Source organism: Protopterus annectens, chromosome 3.part1, assembly GCF_019279795.1.
Source record: "Protopterus annectens isolate FY-2018-M chromosome 3.part1, PAN1.0, whole genome shotgun sequence".
In the NCBI taxonomy this organism is placed as follows: Eukaryota; Metazoa; Chordata; order Ceratodontiformes; family Protopteridae; genus Protopterus; species Protopterus annectens.
Window position 1 is genome coordinate 1,592,597,118 of NC_056732.1, and position 25,921 is coordinate 1,592,623,038.

Below are 25,921 nucleotides of genomic sequence, written 5' to 3' on the forward strand. Positions count from 1 at the left end.
TATGGAAGTGGTGCAGTGGTTGCCCATGTTGGTGAGAACCTAGTCCAGAATGTTGTCTCTCCTTGTGGGTGGGGGATGAGACTAGCTAGTCTAGTGCATTAGAACTGATGAAGTCAAGGAATTGCTGGGTGGGTACATTAAAAGTTCCGAGGTAAGTACTAGGCTGGTTGCCCTTGTGGGCTACTTTAAGCCTAGCGAATTCCTCTTTCAAAGGAGAGAATCATACCCTGTACTTTGTGTCTGGGAGGTAGACACCTTAACTATTATTCCAACCACAACCTAAAAAAATGCATGAAAGCTTCCCTGACCAGGAATCAAACCCAGTTCACAGCAGTGAAAATGTCAAATCCTAACCACTATACGACCAGTGAATCTCTAAAGGCTGACATGAAAGGGGGCATCTGGATATGAACCAGAGACTTTTTGATCTGCACTGCAGTCAAATGCTCTACCATTGAGCTACACAAACTTTAAAGCAAGTGGTCCTATTTATATCTCAACTAGGGCTTTATATTGTACAGAATGTGATGTGGGGTTAAAATTACCAAGTGTAGCAATACTATAATCTGCCTTATGCTGATTCTCCCTAAAAGAGAACTTTCCTTACTCATCCATTTGTCTAGCATATTGGCCATCTTATCCGGAAGCATCTTTTAGTTTCCGTTCACTGTAGCTGGCACTGAGAAAGAGACCTAAAAACCTAAGTAGGCCATCCCTCTCCCACACTCACGTGATTGAACAACTGAACTGTGGACAAGTTAACAAGTCCAGTGATGCTATTTGCTGTAAACATGATTTGTTCTCAAGTTAAGGAAATAATCTACTATTTGATTTATATGCTCTTTATGTTAGATACATTTTTATTCCAGAACTTAAGAGCTGTTTGTATTAGATTCATTTTGATTCCAGAACTTAGAGACACACTGATTCACACAAAGTGGCATCCAAGACAGTACATGCTTTCATCCAAAAATATACAACATGAAAACCAGTGTATAGATCATTTTTAAAGATGTTACATTTTACATAGAACAAAGGCACTAAGTTGTCTATCTTTGAACACAAAATGAAATTATATGGGGAACAGTGAGCTAACAGAAAGCATAATTGTGTCCAAAGTCATTTCTATATTAAATCATTGAAGGATCACATTGTCGAACAACATTTAATTGGAAATGTCATTCATCAAACATCCCTCATGTGGGAGGCTGCACCCCCCTCCCGCTAATTATATATACGAACTCTAAGATCGCACTACAGTGGGGAAAGGGCAAATTTTCTGGTCCCTACCATAATGTAATGTTAGCCAGAATGGTATGTTCGATAAAATGCCATTCAAAATGCCATTTGATAATGTGATCTTTCAGTGCAATAATGGGACCCATCCAAAGCTACATATGCCTCCTGTATTATGTGGCTAAACTCTTCTAATATAGTGATGATGACGATGATGATGATGATGATGATGATAATAATAATAATAATAATAATAATAATAATAATAATAATAACTAATAATAATAATAATGTATGTAATGTATCTTTAGAAAAATGCTGTATGGGTTGTGGGACGTAGACACATAAAATCCAGATATGCAAATCAGAATTTTTTGAGCTACTCACCAAAGAATTGGTGGTCTAGAAACTGGGATACAGTTCCAATAGTGCTCACCACACCCCTGGGTGAAGAAGATAAAACACACACATGTGGAAATGAAACTGTCAAGGTTTTTATTAACCTGCAGAATTACTCCTCAGAAGTGTATTTGTTTCTCTCCAGCATCAATAATTATGTTATGAAGGCTGAGATCCATGTTTGACTTATTTCTGTAAACTTTTTACAAAATTTGAAATATTGTCTCAGAAAAACACTTCTATTAAAATACATCAGTTGAAAAGCTTTGCTTGGGGAGTCTAAATCCCTGTGCGGGACTATAGTTACAGTCATTGCTGGATCCCAGGAATAATTGAGAATTGTTGTACACGTGTGTCAGCTTATTTATCCATTCGCACTAATGGAGATCACAGAAGAGATGGACTCGCAGAGACAGCACCAGTCTATGAGCTTGAAAAAAAAGAGCTGCAAGATTTATTAAGCAACATGAAGGTCTCCATTTCTGTTATGAGACACGTGGGATATCTGTGTCTATTTTTATACACTTTTTATACACTAATCATAGGATAGTGATTAGTTCTGGGAGAGATAGTAATTATTTCTATTATTTATAGGTGAATCTGTGTGGAGTCTGCATGTCCTCCCCGCGGTCGAGTGGGCGTTTGAAAGACATGCGTTGAATGGGCGTGCCTTCGTTGAAGGTTGGACATCAGGCTGGCAACTCAACACCATAAAAAAACAACTGCCAGTCATTAGCGGACCAGAGTTACGCTGTGGCGACCCCTAACCAGGAAAAGCCAAAAGACAAACAACATTTATAGGTGCCATATTGTAGGAAGAGCATTTATGTGCTACCTCTGTCCATAAGTAGTACAGGGTACCTGGGGTACGTGTCCTCATCCCCACTTGAACAGGGACAGGGATGAACTTTGTTTTACATAAAACAAGAGTCTGTTCTAGATTAGTGGGAATCCCTGAAATATGCAGCTGTCTCTCCAAACCATCCTGCTTAATTTACAGAAGAGGTCCAGGTCCTTGGCATGAGTATTTCTGATAACATTTACCCTGTGGATGTGCAGTAGGTCCAGTAGTATTTGGTGAGAGGATGCCTTATAAGCCAAACACAGGCCCCCTCTCAGTATTAGGATATCAAATACATTGACAGTGCTTTCAGGCAGCCCATGTATGACTTATGTTTTAGGCACATTATTCTTTTTGTGTGGAATGTCTGTGGGCATTCATGTTATTGCATATGCCTAAGGGGTTATATGCCAAAGAGGGCACTGTACTCAATGACTGGCATGGTGAGATCAAAGTAAAATGGGACAATAACATCCCTGGACCTGGAGGGTATTCCTTTGCTTATAAGAATTTGAAACTTGGTAAGGTACCACTTAGAAGTGGGTCTATATTATATATTTGAATGCTTTGAAGTTCGAATCACTAAAGATCGGACTTTAGTGATCAAACTTTTAAATGTTCAAATATATTAAAAAACAAATAAAAAACCCCCCCAAAAATAAAGGGTTTAAGCAGGGGGGCAAACCTCCTGCACCCCACACCCCCGCTACTTAAATATACCAACTCCAAGATCGCACTTCAGTGTGCTACAGTGCAGAAATGGAAAATTTCCCATTTCCTACACTGTAGCGGGATCTTGGAGTTGATATATTTAAGTAGCGGGGGTGTGGGGGGTGCAGGGGTGCTTGCCCCCCTGCTTACACCCTTTAGATTTTCTTTTTTTTTTGTTTGTTTTTTTTTTTAATTTTTTAATATATTTGAACATTTGAAAGCTTGATCACTAAAGTTTGATCTTTAGTGATTTGAACTTTTAAGCGTTCAAATATATATAATATAGACCCTTAGAAGTAAGAGGTTTGCCTTGAAGAAGTTTCTAACAATTCTAGGAGCTACTGGAATCTCAGCTTTCAACTTTATTTCAAGGGAGACAGTTTTATGGTCTGTCCTGATGAGTGAAGATGATATGCGAGATGTGTGTCATGACTCACACATATTAGTAAGGACAAAGATGTTTTTGTACCTAGTGGGCACTCACACTAGTTGTTCCAGAGCATTTGTTCATAGGCAAGTACTAGGCTAGCTGTCTTTCTGGGGCATTTTACGCCTAGCCAGTTTTCTTTTCAAAGGTGAGACTCAACCCCTCTACCTTGTGTCTGTGAGGTAAACACCATACCCATTGTACCAACCTCCAACTCAGAGTTCGGGAGTCTTTGTGCTTGTGTACTAGTGGTGGTGGTGGTGGTGTAGGACTCCCGGTCTATAGGTAGATAGTTAAAGTCCTCTAAGAAAATGGTATTGGGTTTAATGCTGAGCGACTATAGTTCTTATAAGTGGATACTGAGACAATCTCGGGTTACAGAGGGAGTTCTATAACTGTCTAAATAAAGTGTGGTAAAGGAATTCAATGATGGTGAGTTGTACATGAAGAAGTTCTAATGCATTATTAAGTATCGTAAATGCAAGACACTTCCTGATAAATATCCTAAGTTTTTCAGCTGTCCCCTTTACATATTGGTGGGAGGTATCTTCTGTAAACATATATTATGCCACCAGATGGCACATGGTAAAGAATAAAACTCAGTGGTAATACACTTAAATTTGTGATAGCTTTGTCAAGCCATAATGACCCTGTTCTGCTGCTTGTTTAAAGAAAATAAGTTGCCGTACCTGAATTATTCATTTTACTGATGGAGTATGCAATAATATTAATACTTCTGAACTATCACAGATGATCACATTTTCTGCAAGAAATAGCAAGATTTATGATCATAGCACCGAGACATCACTAACACTGCATCACAGCTAAAAAGAAAAAATATGCTTTTGCTAGAGTGCAGCTGACCAGTGTTTGTGTACATTGGCATACCAATTCAAAGATTTGACTATACCCTAGCTAGTTAGAAGACTAAATGCACACAGAAGCCACTATAAAGTATGTTATAGGTAGAATTATGCTGATAATTATATCACGCTTGCAACACAATTACAAAAAGGTTGACAAGGCCTACCCCGGCCTTGCTCATACTGTCAAGGCCCTGCTCACACCTCATGCAAAATAAGCAGATTTCTAAGTTATGTTCAAGCTGACACTTGCACAACTCCCAAGGCAAAGAAGATCCTGTAATTGTAGGTATCATCATCCATAATTATTAAGAAAATTAAACTCACATTAAACCCTCATTACCTGCACAGATCTTAAGAAGTATATTTTTTCTGCTATGATGCACACTTAACACTGATGTTTAATTGCATAATGTTGTATGTTTACATGATCGACATCTAGTATATGTGTGCATTTTATAATTTTTTTCCAAACTGGGTTGTGCATGCAATGAATTGTCTGAAGCTGCACTATCTCAATGAAAATAGCCACAATAACCACATCTTAAAATCATTGATATTCAGTACAGAGTTAGTGGGTTCTCCCTGACTTAGCTGAAGTGAAGCACAATATATTGCTAGCTTCATAACCTGACAGAAACTTATCTTTTCTCTGAGGTGGCATAACTTTGAAGTATTAATTTATAAGTGGAGGTTTGTATCATAGCTCCACCACACTGTAGGGTTAGGAGAACTTGTCCCTCAGCAGACATATTTTTATTTTACTTTTTTGTTAAAACCAATAAACTGGATATGTTATATTATTATATATATTTGAACTATAATCACTGTAACACCACACAAATCTTATTAACCTGTAATTTACACTTATTCATGTACAAGGTACAACATGTATTATACAGTGGCAACTTGTATTATACACTGGCATACATTATAATATGGACTTACCATGACTAGTTAAAAACTAAAAAAAATATATATATTTATGTTACTCATTGAAAAAATAAAAACAAAGTAACTGCAATGTAAAAAAATCACTATAGCTTACCAAGAAAACACAAATAAATCACTGCCCTTTTCTTTTCTTTCATAAAAGACACATTTCTCTAACAGAAAAGAATAATGTCTACAACACATATCCATCGAATTAGGCTTGTTCAGTAGCATATATTCACACATAAGTAGTACAACCACAGCCTGTGCCAGTCCCATAGAAGGATAAAGTCCCGACTACAGCCTAGGTGATTCAAGTTCGAGTAGCATCTTGGACACTTGACAGCACAAGCAGGCTGGATGGATGCACAAGACCTGAGGGGTTCTCTGCTGGCTTACACTGTGGCTCCAATGACAGGACAGAAACCCATCATGACATGGGGACTAGGATGGGAGTATGTTATTTATGCCCATGCAGGTGATAGTAGCCCGTCAGCACATTTAGCACTCTGTTTAGTACTGAGTGTGGAAAATAAACCTGCTGCCTAGCTTCCTCTGTGGTACAGTATGTAACAGCAACAAGGTCCTCATCAAACTTAGATGATTCTTCTTTTTTATTTTTATTTTTTTGTTACAAATGGTGCCAGGATGTCAGTAGCTAAGTAAATGTGATCATAGGTAAAGGTGTTTACCTTACAGATACAAGGTACAAGATTTAATTTCCACCTTTAAGGGAAGTTGGTTAGGCTTAAAATGTCACATACTGTAAGACCAACTAGCCTAGTGCTTACCTATGAACCTATATATCAGGACTGCAAACATGCTATCAATGATTACACTAAAGTATGTGTCTTCCCCAAACTGTATCAGTAATGCCTACCTCAGTACACTTCTATAACTAGTAGCTGTTCTGTAGTCCTCACTGCAAAACACACATTAATGGTGTGTGCAGCTTGCTGCAAATGACAAGGCATGGTACATTTTTGAAATGATTAGTATGACTCTGCAAATATGCTATTTGTGTAGGGCCAGGTATCCTGAAAGGGGTGTAGAGTATGTTTCTTCACAGTGAGGGCAGTTTCCACATCATATGAAATGAACATTTCATCCATCATCATACCTCTCAACCTCTTAGTGCAAGAAATCTGGACAAAGTATGACAAAATGGGGGGACAAAGGCCCAAAAATAGAGCGATATTTTAAATATTATAAACCTGAAAAGTAGCTAGAGTAACAGGCCTTGTTTTAACACACATTTTCTAAAGGATTTGAAGTCTGAAACTCAAATGTATACCATTATTTAATGACTTTAATCCTCAGATTACCCCAGTGATTTGAAAGAAAAGTATAAATTTTAGGAGGAACAGTCAAAAAATATGAGCCGAATATCTGCACATTTTGCGAAAATCTGGACAGTGTCACGTACGTCCATCATCCTACTACAGATGCTACAGCATATTCTGAAGAGAAGGGGGAAGTGATGATAGACACAGAACTGTAGACAACATTGGAGGTACTCTCCTGGCACATTCATTAACATCCTAATGGTGTGTTGGTATGAGGTGCTTTCTCAATCAGAATATGTCCTGCTCTATAGCACGAATTGCATGAGATAAGGAGGTAAAAAGTGACAATATTTAATACAACCATATACATCTGTTTGAAGAAGATATGGGATGTCTGAAGTATAATGGTGCCATGTGGGAATTGATTTTTGACAGTTATATCAACTGTGGCCCACCATACAGTTTACTTGACAGATAAAGTATCATACTTATGTAGGAGAAAGGGTAGACGGATGGATAAGCAACAGATACACAGGAAACAGACCATTGAAAACAGTCCTTAAGAGCATCCCCTACTGCTGCTGGGTTATTTCCTGGTTAACAAATGTAAAATAAAACAAATAAGCCTTGACAAGATGCAAATGTATGTTTATACATCTGACCTTTACCTGAACATGACACAAAGAGAATCCTGCATCAGATTTTGAAACCTTGCACACTACAGCAGCACTGATAACCTACTGAATTAAAGTAACATGTTTGTATTATCCATCAGCAGAGTCATGACAGGATGCCTAACAGATACACACACATAAAGAGGGGAGGAAGTGAAGGGATGAATGCAAGGAGAGATGGACACAACACATAATGTTTGGCGTAATGGAGCATTAATGGACATGTTTTTGGTGTATTTTCATTATTAACCTGCCATACTGTGTAGCATGAAGTGACTGACATGGGGATAAAGAAGGGTTAGGAGAGGGACAACAGGCTTATGACAAGCAGAGCAAGGTTGGATAAATATCGTTGTGGGGATGTATGTCACTTCAAGTACTCTTTTTTTCTGTCCAGAATTCAATATATCCCCAGAAGAACTCATAACTGTGGTAAATGTTAAGATGTAGGTGATTAACATCTCATAGATGTATAAGATCAGAGTAAGAAATGATGTGAGATGCATCTGGAATTGAACTCTTGATGCTATGAGCAAAAAAAGAAAAAAAAAACTTCAAGCAAGTGATTTATGTCGACACTTCACATAGAAAGTCACACTTTGCTACATCCAGCAGTTGTCAGACTAAGTGCTTTAAAGTAGTGCTTTACTCTGCTTTAACTCTGTGTTCTTAAAGCACAACATGTTTAAACACCATTGCATGGAGATAACCAGACCAGTGGGGCTGGTGACAAACATTCACCAGGTTTTGCCATAGGACATGAGCAGCTGTTTACCACCACTCAGCAATGGTACGTGATGCCAAACTCAGAGCAAATGCAGAGGACAAAAAGTGAATGCTTTTTTATGGGCCATTTCTGGCCATGTGTGTTGTGTGGGATTCTATTTTTTGACAAGATTAAAGGTGTGAAAATGGGGTAGATAGGACAGTGGTGAAATGGGGGTGCAAGTAGGGGGGAAGTAAAAGGGGAAGCAATAAAGGAATTTGCTGGAGGGAATTAGGAAAGAACCATAGATATCCACTTTGTCAAAAAAGTAATGTGCAAATGTAGGCACAATTTGATGAATTTAGACTGTCAGCACAACACATAGGGGTGACAATAACACAATGATGTTGTATAGCTAATTGGACCAAATCAAGTGTGTCAAGGAGACATATATGCAAAGTGTAGGGCTATGTAAGGGTCAAATTTCATTTTGTGGGGCAGGTGTGTGAAGGTCAGGTAGGTAGGGTAGGCGAGGAAGCAGGTACAGACCAACAGGTACACAAGACAGACAAAGGTATGGAGATGGACACAAAAGGTTGGGGGGCACCATGATTGTGGATAGGTAGGGGATATCAGAGGCACATGCCCAGCAATTGTGGGGACAGTGAGAATCTAGTCCTCACCCTCAGAAGTGTCATCACTGTCCCCTTCCTCCATTCCCTGTAAGACTGCTTGACATGGGAGTCTATTTTCTACTTTAATAAACAACTTTTCCAAGTGGCTGATGCTGGCACCAAGGCCAGTCTTTATTAGGTCATGCACTATCCCTAGCAGCTCCTGGTTGGTGACTAAATCATCTCCACCATTACTCCCAAAGGGTAACAGTGCACCAGCAGCAAAGCTACCTGATATGGATGGGCCAGGTGGAGTAGGGACTGAGGTGGCAGTCCTGCCAGATTGCATCCCAGAGGTGCTGGGTGTTAGTGTGGCAGCTGGTGGAGGGTTGGGAGGATGAGCTGCAGTGGTTGGCCCACCTCCCTGTGTTAAAATGCATTTGGTTTGTTGGCAGAAAGTTATGACGTCAGAATGGTGTGATTCCAGGTAACCCCCCCCCCAAAAAAAAGGAGAGCTAAGGGTGGGGTGAGACAAAAAAGAAAAAAGAGGATTAGAACAATGAAATGCACATTCATGCTTTATTACAATAAATATCCTTTTCTTATTATAGTAGCTATAAAGCTTTCACAATCCTATAAATGACTGAATTGTTACAAGTAATCATTGAAATAAGTTCATATTACATATATGGTTTTAAAGATTTTACAGATTAACTTAAGAAAGTGGTATTGAAGCCAATATTGCTGCATTTCAAATTGATAAATGATACTTGTTGAATGTGAATGTATGTGTTATTTTTGGGAACTGAACCCACATAACCTGAATACACTATTACACTTGCCTAATACAATTTCCAAGAAATATAGAAGAAAGTATGCATGCTTGCTGTTACAGTTAAGATGTGCAAGCTGAAGCAGATACTGAGCTATGGAATCACAATATATTTTCTACAATTGGGGTCAGTTGTGCTGCAGATATACCCCTTGCCTCTCTGAATCACTCCAGTCTCTCAGCATGTAATTCCCTGTTTGCTGTGATTTCCTCTTCAGCTGTAAAATAAAGAACAAGAGAAACAGACATGAAAGCATTATGCATACCAGTCTTGGCTATCTACAGCATTCCATATAATTTCAAGTTGCTTGATCTGTATACTTACACCACTGGGGGGGGGGTGTAAGCGGTTCAAAACTCATCCAGCCACTGATCCAGTTGTCCCTGTTTGTGCCTCTTAAGATCATTGTAGTTGTGCTTACAGTACTCCCCATTATATGGTATGCCAGTTGCACTAGAGAAAGCCTTGGCTAGGCTGTTCCAAGCCTCAGCCTTGTACTGAGAACCAGTATAGCCCCCCTGCAGAAACCTATGGCTATAACACTTTACGAGGAGTGCGACAAATGTTTCTGACTCCTCCACACCCCTCCTCTGTGTCTTGAATTTGGCACCACCCTTCTCATCTCCTGCCATTTCTGCAAAGGTCCTCCAACAAAGTTGTAATGGTTCCCGCCAGTTTGTGATATCGCATTTTGCAACCAGTGCACAAACATACATAGCTATGCCGACCACATTTGTACAATATTAAGCAAAGAGAAACATTGCCAAACAACAAGGATGAGAGTTTATGAAAAAACAGCAATGATGATGTGACATTTGGCATTGATTTATGGCATTTATGCTACTATACCTGGTCACACTTTGTCCAGTTATCAACACTTATGTGCTAAATGACTTCACTTTTAAGCCACAACTTTGGAGGTATCAATGGGATGACATGGCACATATTTTGTGGAGGCTTACAATACACTGTTAAAAGTAATTTGTACAAGATGGGATTCAAACTTGTGTAATAGGGAATGTCTACATTTCTGCATAAGTGATTATTCCTCATTGTCACAGAAGAAACACCTGATGGTTATTGTCATTACAGATATACAAGAGTGAGTCATGACTTATGCATTCTCAGGTGTGATGCAAGACTAAGTCTGAGAAGATACTGGAAATAGATAGACTTGCATGACTTTAGTTAGACAGTTTGGAGTTAAAATACATACCATACCTCACAAGACATTCTCATTTACAGTTATACTTGGGTTATTGGCAGGGTGTAGATGAGTGTCAGTAAACTCTTGTGTCCATCAGAGATATACAACTGCATTTTTTGTTACATAATCTTCATTGTCATGCTAAACCAATTACACGCATAGCACATACGATCCATAAAAAAGTATGTGTATACAAGAGAGTCTGCTTCTTTCGGCTTTTTAGGGGTCGCCATAGTGGATCACCTGTCCACTCATGATTGGCAGTGGAGTTTTACAGTGTGAAGTTGCCAACCCGGTGCCCAACCTTCCACAGAAGGCACACACATGCACACACTCACACCTAGGGCCAATTTAGAGTGTCCAAGCCACCTACAGCATGTCTTTGGGATGTGGGAGGAAACTGGAGCACCCGGAGGAAACCCACATGACCACAGGGAGGACATGCAGACTCCACACAGAAGGCACCTCAGCCAAGGATTGAACTGGAGAATCTCTTGCTGTGAGGTGGCAACGCTAACTGCTGCACCACCGTGGCCGCCCCTATGTGTATACAAGAGAGTAATGACAGCTTTTTGCCAATCAATCTGCTATACATAGCTATTGGTATGTAGTATTACCTTTATAATAAAAAACTTTGTGAAAAACTACAGTGAAACACCCATACTAAAAAGTGGAGTGTGCTGGATTTGAACCCTGACTCACTTGTGGTCTGACCATAAACTCACTACACTTACACCTGGTGCCAGAGAAAGCCAAGGAGCAGGTCTATTTTCCACACTCAATACTGTCCAGAGTGCTGATGGCTGTGCATCACCATTGAGCCTGTTTTCATAAAGAAAGGAAACCAAATAAAAGTTTTCACTTTTTTCCTTATATAGTGAACCCTGTTTGTGCATAGGTAGGCAACAAGGAAATGTAAAAGGCAATAGCAAACATACATTACTTGTGTAAGTACTCATTATGATCCTTCCTCAGTAAAAATAACTACTGTGGGACTCCAACCCCGCTTTACCTATGTTCTCTCTTTTTATCTCAAAGTATTTACACCTTGTTTCACAGACACCATCAGGTAACAAGCTGAATTTCTACAGTCATTACCATCCATGTTGCTGACTGCTGAGAAATCCTGCTAAGTGTATTTGCACTCTATAAGATGACTGAAATGAAATTTACACTTTTTGTGCAGCTAACCATGTTTGCACTATGCCACGTGCCAACCACATGAAAAAAGTCACGAAAAAAGGGAAACAAAAGTTAAATGGATATGAACCATCAGACTATTGCACTTACACAATAGTGTTGTAGTGGGTTATCTGTCATTGCCACAGACACAGCTTTGCAATATCAGTCAAATCATGTATATACAAACAATTCACATTTCATATCTAGTATTAAACATTTCAAACAGCTGGGCATTCTCATTTGGTTGCACATTTATGGCTAACATATTTAGTACAATGAGTGATCACATGATATTTATGAATATGTTTTCAAAAATGCAGCTCTGTCTTCTCTTTGATTTTGGCCATTCTTCCCTTATCTCTATTTTACTATCAGATATGCAATCTGTAGTGCATTTCCTATAATTTTTCTTTCAAAGTCTGATACAGATTCATAACAATAAACAACAGTTTTCAACAAAGGCAGGAGACTTGTGCTATTATGGCCAAAAGATTATATGCGTGGTGTCTGATTTTATTTAAAAGCTCACTGTAGTTAGTTTCACACTTTCTAAGTATATCCTCATTGACACATCCACTACAGAAAAGAGTGTCTGAATTGCTGTTGTGTTTTCTTTCACTCAGACTAACCATTCACATTTGCAAGCCATTAGCACCTAACAATGGTGCAGAGGCTACACTATGTTTACATCTGCTACACAAAGTCAGAATTTTGGTATTCAGCAGTTCTTATGAGTTCACACCTCATTTGCATCTTCACAGTGCCAGAGGGATGAATCTACACTGTAAAAAGGTAACCATGTAGCTTGGGAACTTGAAGGTGAGTAGACTTATTTTGGACAAAAAAAGAAGATTGGTATTTCTTTGTAGGAGATTTCTCAGCAGAGAAGTACTTATTTTGCTAAGGTATGCTTCTGTTATTCAAGGACATTTAGATTGTAACCTTTTAGAAATGTATTTATATAGCCAGCAGTAAAAAATGAAGGTTGATGTGTATGCACTTCTTATACTAAACTGTTGGCAGAGGCAGCTTTTGCAGGGTTTTACATTTGTGAGATACACAGGGTATGCTTACAGCACAAGTCTGTTCGTACCATTTGCTTTTGCAGTTTCACCTGTAATTGGAGAAAACTGTAATGTTTGTCATCCAATACAAGGGGTTGTACATGTGGCTAACAGTGGTTTTAGGCTTCTCAGATGCCCCAGGGCAATCTCCACAGCAGTGGTGGGCTCAGTTTGAAAATTGACTGGCATTCTTAATTTGCATTCTTGACTATTTAGCAAGAATAACTGTCATCCAGTAATCAATGACATAACTGCATTCTTCAATCTAGGAATTTTAATAGAATGGAGATGTTTATCCAAACCTTTACATTTGTGTTGGACTGTGGAGAGGGGAGGGGGGGTGCAACCTACCAATTTGTTGTCCTAAATGAGAAGTGTGTTTCAAGGGCTTTATGTTGACAGTGGGTACACAGTCTCTGATTATTTTTTGAAAACATAAAAAATTACTTAAGTGCTATTCCTAGTTTTGTACAAACCTTTTTGTTTGTATTGGAGGGTGGAGGGGGATGCTTACTAATTTGTTGTCCTAAATGAAAAGTATTTTTCAAGTGCTTTTTGTTGACAATGGAATACAAAGCATTATTATTTAAAAAAAAAGTTAGTTATGTGCTATTAATGGGGTTTGTCCTTCTCTGTTTTATGTCACATAAGATTATGACATCCAAACTAGCAAATCCATGAAAATACCCTTTTAGTGAGGCTGAGAATGAGATCTCATCATCCAGGCTCTGCGGCACCATGCACCCTTCCTTCTTGAGTGAGGCTGGCGGATATGATTGCCAAACTAAGAAAAATAAGTGTGAGTCAACCAACATTCTCCAAGCAGTCCAAGCAAGATAAACTTCTCTTGAACACCAAAAATATATAAAGAACTGGTTTATTGAAGAAGGTTAGCACTTTTGCGGGGTTACCACTTCATCAGACCAAATACAGAAACATATTAAAACACAGAGATATTTAAAAGGTAACACAACCAATCAGCTAAAACCAATTAAAAAGATCAATCAAACAAAGTGATGTAACCCATATCACCGCCTACTCAGTAGAACAGATTCAAGAGGTCCACCACTGTTAAGTCCTGGATATTCAATCGCTCACAAAGAAACAATCCATTTTAGCTCACAGATCTCAATAATATTATTAAAAGCAATGGAATGCAAAAGTTGTAAAACCCTAAATTTAAAAGTATTGTGCCCTGAAAACAATAAAGCATGATTAGCTAGAGCATTGGATGTTACATGGTTACGTATGTTGCCTAGGTGCTCAAGTATCCTTTCTCTAAGCTGTTGTGTAGTTTTACCCACATAGAAGCTATCACAGGAGCAGCAGGTGGCCAAATACACCGAATTGCTGCTCCTGCATGTCACATCAAATCTGGGTGTGAAGGTACGTCCTATAATGGGATGTATAAAACAAAGTTCATTGGATATGAAGGAGCATGCTTTACAACTATGGCAAGGAAGTGCACCAACCTTCCCTGTAGGTATAGGAGGTGAGGTCTTAGTCCATAGCATAAAAGTCTATTAATAGTCATATTATTTCTATAAGTGAAGGAGGGGTACTGACCCACTATTTGTCTCACCTTTTGATCAGCTAAAAGAACAGGCCAATTCTTACTTATAATATTGCAGTAATGCTGTACATTACTAGAACATCTAAGAAAACTCCTAGGGTGTAGGGCTTCTCTGGACCTTTGGTCACTGCTCACAATCCTTATATTAGAGGAAAAATATGGAGTCCCTCTGTCTTGTCGTTGTTGCAGAGTAGTATTCCTAGCATTAGTTATGTGTGTCTGTGAGTAACCTTTCTCAGAAAAGCCATCACTCAATCTATGTACAGTTTTCTCAAACACAAGGTCATTAGTACATAACCTAGAAGCCCTTAAGCATTGCCCATTAAGTATGCTAGAGAAAATATGTGGGGGATGCATGCTGGTACGATGCAAAAGCCCATTCCTCCAACAGGGTTTCCTATACAGTTGTGTCCCTAAAGTACCATAGGAATTCTTAAAAATGGTGACATCCAAGAAATCAATAGAAACAAGCAAATAATTAACAGTAAACCTAAGGAAATCTGAGGTACTTTCAAGATACCTAACAAACTCTAAAGGTTGCTCCACATCACCCTCCCATAGGAAAAAAATGTCATCCACAAACCTGACATAATATTTTACATGGAGACCAAACATATTACTGCTATGTACGTAGTCCTCCTCCCACTGTGCCATAACCAGATTAGCATAGCTATTGGCACAGAGTGTACCCATAGCCATGCCTAGTAGTTGGAGGTAATACTGGTTCTCAAACAAAAACACATTATTATTCAGCACTACCAGGTTATACCTTATATGATGCTTTTCGGCCCCAAAACTTGGACCGAACCACAGAAGGAGGGGGAGTATCAATATTCGTCAAAGATACCCACACCTCCAGGTTGGTGGCACAACACAAAGCATCAGAGACTATCCATGCACAACTAACAGTGGGTAAAACTGACTTCCAGTTTATAGCCTGCTACAGACCACCCTCCCAAACCCAAGAACCCCACTTGGCCTTCCTGAGAACACTGGAAAATATGAAGGTCTCTCCAAACACCATTATATTGGGTGACTTCAACTACCCAAACATAGACTGGGAGCATTACTCTAGCTCCAACACCCTAGCCCAAAGGTTCCTAGAATTTATAAACTCAAATGCTATGGAACAACTTGTTACCACTCCCACAAGAGGGGAAAACATACTGGACCTGATCATTACCAACATGGGGACTTTATGCTCCAGACCAGACGTGTATCCCTCACTGGTAAGATCAGACCATAAACTAATCTCACTGGATATTCACATCCTGACCCCACCCCCTGCCCAGAAAACCACAGTGAAAAACTTCTCTAAAGCAAATTTCACACTCCTCAAAACTGAGGTGGAATCCTTCAAAGCCCCCGGACCTGTGGAAAATATGGCCCAGACCACAGAATCCTTTATAAATGCATTCTATGAACACCTTCAGGAATGCATGGATCATGCAATCCCAAATAAAACCAAGACCTAATCCTCCAAAGGCAGACGTCCTGTCTGGTGGACCCCAGCCATAAACAAACTATACAATAGAAGGAGGAAGCTACTACATGATAGAGCAAAATCCCAAAAAGGGAAGGCATCTCTGATCAGTATTAGCAAAAAACTACGGGCACTCATAAAATCGTCTAAGGTCAGCTTCGAGAGAAAAATTGCACAGGACACTAAGGATAATCACAAGGCTTTCTTTAGTTATGTTAGGAACCTGGGTGGGAATTCCCAGATATGCTCAGAATTAGTCCAAAATGACAAAAAATACACCAAACCCACAGACATTGCCAACATGCTAGCTGACAGGTTCAGTGCAAACTTCTCCCCCCTCCCCACCAAAAGGGCAAATATCTATCCCAGCAGAGTGCTGCCCCCCTGACACCTCAGATGCTCAGGTAAGAGCCACCCTCTCCAAAGCAAAAAACACAGCATCAATGGGACCAGACGGTGTCCCTGGCTGCATCCTACATGAACTCCAAGAAGAGCTAAACCCAAACATAAAACTACTGTTCAATCTCAGCCTTACTACAGGATATGTACCCAAAGAGTGGCGTACAGCAACAGTGGTCCCTCTCCACAAAGGTGGTGCCTCAACGGATCCTGGAAACTATCGCCCCATAAGCCTGACTAGCTTGGTCTGCAAAGCTATGGATAGGATCATCATGGACCTCATAAATAAAGATATCGGGGACCTACAAACACTGGATCCTACCCAGTTCAGCTTTGTTAAGGGCAGATCCTGCCTCTTAAACCTAGTTGATTTCTTTGAAACAGTCGCCAAGGCCATTGACGAGGGGAAGGTGGTCCACACAGCCTACCTGGACCTCGCAAAAGCCTTCAATACAATACCCCACTCGGAAATTATAGATAAGCTCACCAGCTTAAATATAAACCCCATGTCACTAGATGGGTTGCAAACTGGCTCAAGGACAGAACCCACATGGTTAGAATTGCTGGAGCCATGTCACACTCCAAACCAGTTACAAGTGGCATCCCACAAGGCTCAGTCCTGGGACCTCTCTTGTTCGGTATATATTTCTCGGAGGTACAGGCCAACATGGAAGGACTGTGGCTGACCAAGTTCACAGATGACTGCAAACTGGGTGCCATAATCGACTCTCCAGCTGACACATGCATCCTCCAAAAGGGCCTCATAGAAACAGACAACTGGTGCCAGAGCCATGGCCTCAAGCTAAACGCCAAAAAGTGTATAGTCATCCCCTTTGGCAAAAACAAAGTGCCCACAAATTACCACATAGGTGGTAATCCATTAAGTACAGAAGAAGTAATTAGGGACCTGGGGACCCAAGTTGATAGCAATCTCTCATTTGACAACCACGTGGCCAAAGTGGTTAGAAAAACATTTTATATAGCCCACCTAATCATGAAGGGATTCACATCGAGATCAGGGGAGGTCATCCTGCCTCTTTACTCATCCCTCATCATGCCCATAATTGAGTACAATGCCCCTTTTGGGATGTACCTTACCAGACACCTGCAGCAACTGGAAAGACCCCAAAAGTACCTCACCAAGAGGATCAAAGGGCTCAAACAGATGCCATATGCTGCCCGGTTAAAGAAACTCCAGCTCTACTCAGTGGCATACCACCTGCTCAGAGGCGATCTGTGCCTGACATATAAAGCCATGTCCAACCTGGAATTAATGGACATGCTGCACCTCAGAAAATCCAAATCCCATCGAGCTATGCGCTCGAGAGACTTGAACCTCAGCAGTGAAATAAATAGGACATGCTGGAGGGACAGATTCATAACCCAGAGGCTCCCTTCACTCTGGAATAAAATCCCAGACCAGGTTAGGCAAAGTCCCTCATTGACTCTCTTCAAGAGGAATCTTGATGAGTGGATAGGAGATCGTAGATTTACCCCGGGTATCACTTCTGTGTCACTGTCAGACAGAGGCACAGTATACTAACCTCGAAAAAGGGCATAGCAAAATTAATTTAAAATGGGTGGCGAAAGCCAACACACACTCTGGCTAGGCTTATAAATGCCCTAGGGCAGATAGCCTAGTATGAACCTATGAACCTATGAACCTATGAACCTAAATCTAACAAAGTACAAACAACAGTCACCATGCCATGCGTGAAGTGACCATGGTGGGATAAAAAGTCTCACAGCATCAACCCCTGCCTGATTGGGGATAAAAATGAAAAGTGTTTTAACATCCAAAGTTACAAGCAAAATATCAGCCAGAGAAAAGGAAACCTCAATCAGAGAACTAAATAAACCAGATAGAAAATGTTCAGTATCCTTCAGAATTGCAGGAGATTCAACAAGTACTAATTTAAGCTGCATTTCAACAAATCTGGATAAAGGTTCAGTTACCCAACCACGTCCCGAAACAATAGGACACAGTGGGGTATTAAGGTTGCCCTTATGGATCTTAGGCAATCTGTGAATAACAGGAGCAGAAGGATGTTCAACAGTCAAAAAATCATAAATGTCTTGGTCAATTAAACCACACATGAGAAGGTCATAGAGATCATTCTTAACATTGTTAATACATTTGTCTTCCTCTCTTCCACAAATCTTGCTGTAAGTAAAACAGTCATCCAGCATAGCTGACATACCAGCCAGATAATCAGTTCTACTGAGTACCACAATGGCCCCTCCCTTGTCAGCTGGTCTGATACTAATAGACTCCTCAGCCTGCAATTGTTGTAAAGCAATAGTTTCCTCAGGACTTAAATTACAGAAACACTGTTTAACATTACCTGAGGTTTCAAAAATATCCCTTTCACATAAATTCAAAAAGGATTCCACAGTCGCATTGAGGGGTGGACAGTAGGTGCTTGGTTTGCATAAAATATTACCAGAAACAGACATATTCCATGTTCCAAACAGCATTTCAAGCATGATTTTGCGAACAGTCTAATGTCAACAATACCATCAGTAATGCTAGACTTACTGTTAGGAACAAAGCTCAGGCCTCTGTTAAGGACTGCTAGCTGTGTGGAAGTGAGTGAAAAATTAGATAAATTGTATATTAATCCTTGTTCAGATGAGGTATAAAGGTTTTCCTTCTCGTTGGTGAATGCTCATCTCTGGAGGCCTTCCTTTTCTTCCCGTCCCTCGACAACGATCGCCCTCTCTTGTTCAATGTATCCAATTTGGTGGGTTGAGGAAGGGCCATAAAAGGATTTAAAGAAAAATCACATGCCTTAAAGCTGAAAGGCTATCTAACCTTGCTGCAAGCCCCTAGTGTAAGGCGATCTTCTTTAGTAGCACTATTCACACTAGAAGCTGCCACATTCGAAAGTGTAGCTTCCGACTGGTTCGGAAGCTCAATAGCAGCAGCTCTGACATCAACAGGCAGGTATGATTGCCAGAAAGGACATGTGGAAACAGGTAATCACTGATGTCAATGCAGTTGATGGTCATGACTGCAATTATGATCATGTGCAGCATCGGGCCCACTGACATGATTTCATTGGCATGGAAGACAGCAGCTGCAGTTGCCCAAGAACAGGTAGTTATAGGGGGGTTCCTACTACCGAGCCACTACTGACACCAAATGAAGAGTTCCTGTTCACTGTCAGAGATCCTGACAGTTCAGTGGAACCTTTGAACCATGTGATTGCTATTGGTGCTAATGTGGCTGGGAGGCAAAGTGTGTCCCAGGACCATATTCCAGGTAAGCTAACATATGGCAACATTATATTGTCTTGTAAACCAAAATATAATTTTGCTGCTAATGCTGATGCATGTTTTATATCTGTACCTATTGATAATTATATAAGAGAGTGGGGCAATAAACATGAGGGTGGGGGAATGGTTCAGACAGGTTTCAGTTACAACTATTTCTTACAGTGCAAATAGGTGGTTGTGTATTCACTGTCGCTGTGTTATTCACAGCGTGATGATTAATTGACATCTTTTCATTGCTTCATTTTTTCCAAGCCCATTCTTCCTGCAAAGTGTTGAGACATCTGCACATATTTCTTTTTTTATTACTAAGCATTGTTTAGATATAGTATCATTATGTGTGACGAGGGTACAATTAGTGCTTGTATTGCTGTAGCATCTGCAGTTCTGTGACCAGTGTTACTTTTTCTTCAGATATTGTTGGTTAATAATTATGGGAGCTGTAATTTCATTCCTGTGTTTGTTTGTTTATTATCACAGGTGATCCAGATACTGGAAGTGTAGGACTCTTAGCACCTGATGTCAGAGTATCAGTAGGCTCTGATGATGATGGTGGCCAAATAGAGGTGCAGAGGTTCACTCTGACAATGAGGTTGTGACTCACACATCCCCTGGATTTCCTTCTGACACAGTCAGTATGCCTATGCATACCCATTCCATGGAGACCTCAGATAGTGGACAGGTTGAGGGTGACACAGTTGATCAGGGTTGTATGGTTACTGCGGTTTCAGTGCCAGTTGACTCTAGCGGTAGAGTGCTGGTGCTACCTGAAAGTGAATGATGACTGCTGAATAAACTCTTCTCACAACTATGTCCAGATCTACAACCCCATGGCCTACCACATGTGGGTGTGGACACCTCAACCAAAGTGTGGATGAGGTGCCATGTGGGAAGGTTGGTAAGGGTGCTCAGAGGAGCCCTGTAGTCCACCCTCCACCAGATGCTGGTATGTCATTATGTTCCACTTGACATACTGTATGTATAGGGCCATTATGGAGGCACAAGCAAATTCCACTATGGCTTCTGAGGGCAAGCTTAGTGTTCTAGATGGGGCAGACTCTGATATGCATGACTGCCTCCACTGTGTGGCCAGTTCAATGAATCAGATGAATATTGCACTGGAATGGGCAGTGTCTGTAATGGAACATCTACTGAGATGGGGATGGTAGAGCTGCCACATCATCTGGTGTTAGCTGGTATGGCCATGCCTGATCCTGCTCCTGTAGTGGCACTACTTCCACTGCTCCATCAGTGGTTGAGGTGTCCACACCCACACATCATAGGCAATGAGGTTGTGGACCTGGACATAGTTGTGAGGAGAGTCCTTCAGCAGTCATCATTCACTTTCATGTAGCACCAGCACATCAGAACATGGCCGTGAATATACCAGTGCAACTTCTGGCAGAGCTAGTTCTTGCTGTTGAGGATGGTGACACTGAATGCATACCTCTACCATGCCATGGCTCACACCTGTCTGACATGCCAGGACATAGTGCTAACATAAAGCTTGCCTGTGTTCATGCAGTTACTCACAGACATTTTACACAGAATGTCTATACAGACCCCCACACACATACCAGCTACATGAGGCATTGAAGAGGGTTGCAGGTCATCATTATCAAAATTCCTGCCTGCTTATGTTTTTTACTCACACACACTCACTACTTTGATGTCAGTCTTTGCCTCCTGCCAACCCACCCCCCTGTGCAAATGATGATAACTGTACCCTCACCTTGTTTCTATCTTTTAGATTCAGGGTTACATATGTATATTTCTGATGCACGGGGTGGATAGTTAACTGAGTGCTATGGATATGCTTTGATGATGTAATTTGGATTTTTTTTTCTGAATTATTACAGCATTTTAGTGTTGTGATTTCTACCCTGGTGGTGATGGAACATTTGCTCCTAGCCCTTGGTGTTCCTGCTGGAGCTGTTTTCACAGGATGATATTGTGTAGGGCAGCACAGACTATGATAATTTTGACACAAATACTTGGACCATACTGCAGAGCCCCCCTCCCCCAATGTATTTAGGTGCTGAAACTGTGACTTCAACAACCCATATACACATTCGATGATATTTTTTGTTTGAGCATGTACCTCATTATAGCATTCCTTTGTGGGTGTATGTGCATTTCTGATGGGTGTCATTAGCCATTGCTCGAGTGCTTTTCTGATGGGCCTAGATGATGATGACCTCATTCTGCATCTTCCAGTAGATGGCCATGTGGGACATCACCCCTAGAAAATCTCTGGTAGAGCTGTGAGGTGTGACTGATATGGAAGTCATGGTAACTGCCGAGGTTGCCAGCACACACATTCAGAATGAGTCCCCTAGCATTACACATGACCTAGCAGTTATGGAGCGGAACCCTCTTCTGTTGATGTAAACCCTTCTCTGTTCCTTGGGTGGTGGTTTAATCCCAATGTGTGTGCAGTCTATGGCACCCAAGACTTCAAGGAAGTGTGCTATGGGGTAGAACTCTTGCATAGTTCTAGCTCTGTCCTCAAGGGTAGGGGGAATATATACAGTCACTGGCATGGTGTAGCATAACATTCAATAACTGTTGTAGGATCCTGGATGCTGATGTCTGTGACACCTCCAGCATGTTCCCTGTGGGTTACTGAAAGTTTCCTGTAGCTAATATTCGAAGTGTTACACATACCTTGGTCTCCACACATATTGGCTTCCCTCGGTTTGTCCTTGCTGCCAGGTGAGGACAACAGAGGTTGCAGAGTTCCAGGAGTGTGTTTCTATCCACCCTGTAGCGTTCTACTATTTCCACCTCATGCAGACCATGAAAAGATAAATGGGGTCTAAACTCCCTTCTCCTCCTTGCGTGAAGTCTAGCAGTAGAGGCATAGACTTGAGCTTGTTGCACATACAAATGCAGAAGAGCAGCAGCTCCTAACATTCTTTCCCTGCAGTATACTTTCTCTGGCTGTATTTTAATAGGTTTTGGAATACAAGGCAAAATGCTACACTAATTGTACATGATTGCTTTATAGTTTGTTGGATAGCACAGCCATCTTGGATTGGTCGATTTACATACGATTCAGCTGCTTATGCAGTAATTAGCATGCCCCAATGTTTACCATGTTTGCATGGCTCTCCACATCTGTGACGTGCATACAGTTTCAGGGCGCCATGTAGGATTTATTGAATTCTGTCTAGTGTATTCCTATGCTATGTTTAACAGTATTAGGGAATTTAAAAATATATTCACTGCATTTATAAGCTTGGTGAATTGGCAGTGTTGTTGTATGTAAAAGATATGTGGGCTGAATTTACAGATCTCAAATACTATTGTTTCACTTTCTTTTAATAATTTTTATTTAAATGACTTACAGTTCAACAAGCATTTGTTTGCATATTTGTTATTTTATTTCTCTGTTAATTGTTAAATTAGCATATTAGGTACAAGTATCACATTTCAGTGGGCAAATGTCTCTTAACTGATTTTGATTATCTTCAACATTGTATTACTGCATTATATGTTCGCTTTCTACAGGTGCCACTCTCTGTCTGTACTGCAAGTTGCCCACTTGGACAAAGAAAAGCTGACCAGCAAGGACGACCTAAATGCTGCTTTATGTGTATCCCCTGCTCAGAGGGTGAGATTGCCAACCAGACTGGTATGTTGTTAGTAAGGCTCACATTCGTCATTATACTGCATACTGTGAATTCATTTAATAAAATAATTCTGTCTGATAGCTATTTTTCCTCACAGTAAAGATTAGCTGGTGAACTACATAATTTATTTACACTTAGCTCATTCTTTGTGTGGACAACTTGTTTATTTTAGCTTTAATAGGAAGGAATAAAATACTGCAAAACGTGCTTAAAAAGAAATACAAAATTTGAAAGAAATAATAAACGCTACATAAATTGAACATATGACATTGATTCAGTACGTAACAATAAGGGTGATTTAATATTATTTCATTTTTTTAAAGATGAGTGGCATATTAGAAATATTACTTTCAAATTTGTACACTTTCACTCTGTGATTCAATGAGTTGCAACTCATTGTGGAACAAACTTGTTTAACACAGCTAATAAGGAAATGAGCCCAGTAAAAAATAATTGTAAGTCTTTTTACAGGGGGCTGCCCCCCCCCCCCCCCACCTCCCAGATTTACACATACCAGCTTCATAGTCACACAAACATGAACAATGGACAAATCTCCCAAAAGAAAGGTATTACTGCTGACACACACCTGGAAACCCTAACGGTGATTCCCTATGGAAAAAGGTAGCTGTGGTGGTGGGTGAATTCCTCCTGCAGTAGTTGTCACTCAAGGAAAAGAAGAACAATTGATAATGTACTTGTATCAGTGCTTAACAGAATCTATTACAATTACCTTTTCAAAGAACTAAAATACACTTTGAATAAAGACTGTTTCAAAGTGGCTGCAAACAGTATAATCATTTAACTCGTTATAGCCGAGTGCACCTCCAGGCATTTCTGTAGGTACCTCCTACTGATGCCTCTAGCCGTCAAATATTGCTTGCTCATATTTGCATTAATAACTCTAAAACCGTGCTATAGAAGATATCAGAAGATTTCATCTTAAAGCATACATGATGGTAAACACAATTGTATTGATATCTGACCTCTCTCTAATGCAGCTAAAGATATTTGAATATTATTTGTATTATAATAATTTTCATATTTCTCTAAATATCTCAACATTTAGGTAACAAAGATAGGTCTGCATGGTTTCATACGAAAGGTCACAGCAGTATGAAGACAGTCCTGCTGGTAGTATGTGTCTTGCTTGAATGGTTACTGAGATATTATAAGTTGTTCATGCAACATTACAAAATTAATATTCTCTGCCTTTATTTTGGCTTATAAAATCAAGTTTAAAGCATCAAACTAAATGAATCTTAATTTTATGTATGTATGTATGTATTTATTTATTTATATTTCTTAACTGGGTAGTGTCCGAGTGGGTTGAAAAATCTTGTTTTCAGCAGAGACCCGGGGAGAAAAGCTCCACAACAAAAAGAACATTATTAAGGGTAAGCAGTAAACTTATTTTAAGTTGTACATTGCTTACAATATGTAAATGAGCTTAACAAAAATATTATAGCAAAATATAATAACAAAATGCAATATAAATATGCGTGTTGCAGGCATACAGGAATACTATTTTTTTTTTTACAATATATATGAGGTACATAAGTCATATAGCTTTACAAGGTGAGTCACTTCTGAAAGACCAACATTAGTTATGTAGTTTTACAAGTTATGTCATCTGAAGGAACAAAGATTAATAAAGATAAGACAGATAGTGGGATAGTGGAATCTTGAATTATCTTCTGTTTCTTCCCTTTCTACTTAACAAAAAATATATACTTTGTTCAACTGTTGTTACTGTAACTGTGTTCTACCTACTTTATTACCTTATTTTGCTTTGCCGTGTGCTCTTAAGTCTTCAAGTCTTCATATTCTGCTACACTTATTACTGCTTGTTACTAGTCTGATTAAATCTATCTGCTATACTAAGCATCTTAGTTTTGGTTTTGGCACCTGTGTTTCAGGCCAGTTATTTTACATTTTAGAAAGTTTTTGTGGTCTACACACTTGAGGACAAACCCTTATTAAAGCTCTCTCTCCATAAGTCTGACAAGAATTCAGAAGACTATGTCTGGACAATTCCCATCAGTTTCTCCTGCCAGCCTAGTCAACACGGGCATACTGAGACAGTGTAGCAACTGCCTCAGGTACAGTGACAGCCCTTTTCTCCTAGCACATGATTCCTCTACTTGCAAGAAATGGATCTACATCAGTAACCTGGAATCCATGCTCTCTCACTCCACAGTCAGTACTCCTGACAAAGAGGAGATTGCCAGCACAAACACCACACCATCCACATCACATAGCCAAGAACAGCACATACCCACCTATGCAGAGGTCCTCAATAAAAACTTACCTAAACAACAGAGACCTCCAAAACACACTCACAAACATTCTACACACAACACCAAACACATCACATACAGCAGACAATGCACCAGTATTTCACAAACACAGCCCATAAGGCATAATAATAAACCAATGTAACCCATACGCAATATCACACATGCACTTAAGTCTGTCCACAACAGTAACAAGTATGACTCTGTCATTGTCCATGTTTGGTGTGAATGACTTGAGATGTACCTCCTTAAACTATATGAAGACAGAGACATGATTGAGCTCTC

General features: G+C 40.0%; 1 protein-coding gene across 1 annotated transcript in view; it reads left to right on the plus strand.

The window, feature by feature from the left end:
• Positions 1–19,441: 19,441 nt before the first annotated feature.
• Positions 19,442–25,921, plus strand: part of LOC122797824 (vomeronasal type-2 receptor 26-like) — a 62,588-nt gene continuing 56,108 nt past the window's right edge. The window contains exons 1-2 of the mRNA XM_044066347.1: positions 19,442–19,531; positions 23,221–23,344. Coding sequence (XP_043922282.1) covers positions 19,442–19,531; positions 23,221–23,344 — 214 coding nt within the window. The remainder of the gene's footprint in view (positions 19,532–23,220; positions 23,345–25,921) is intronic.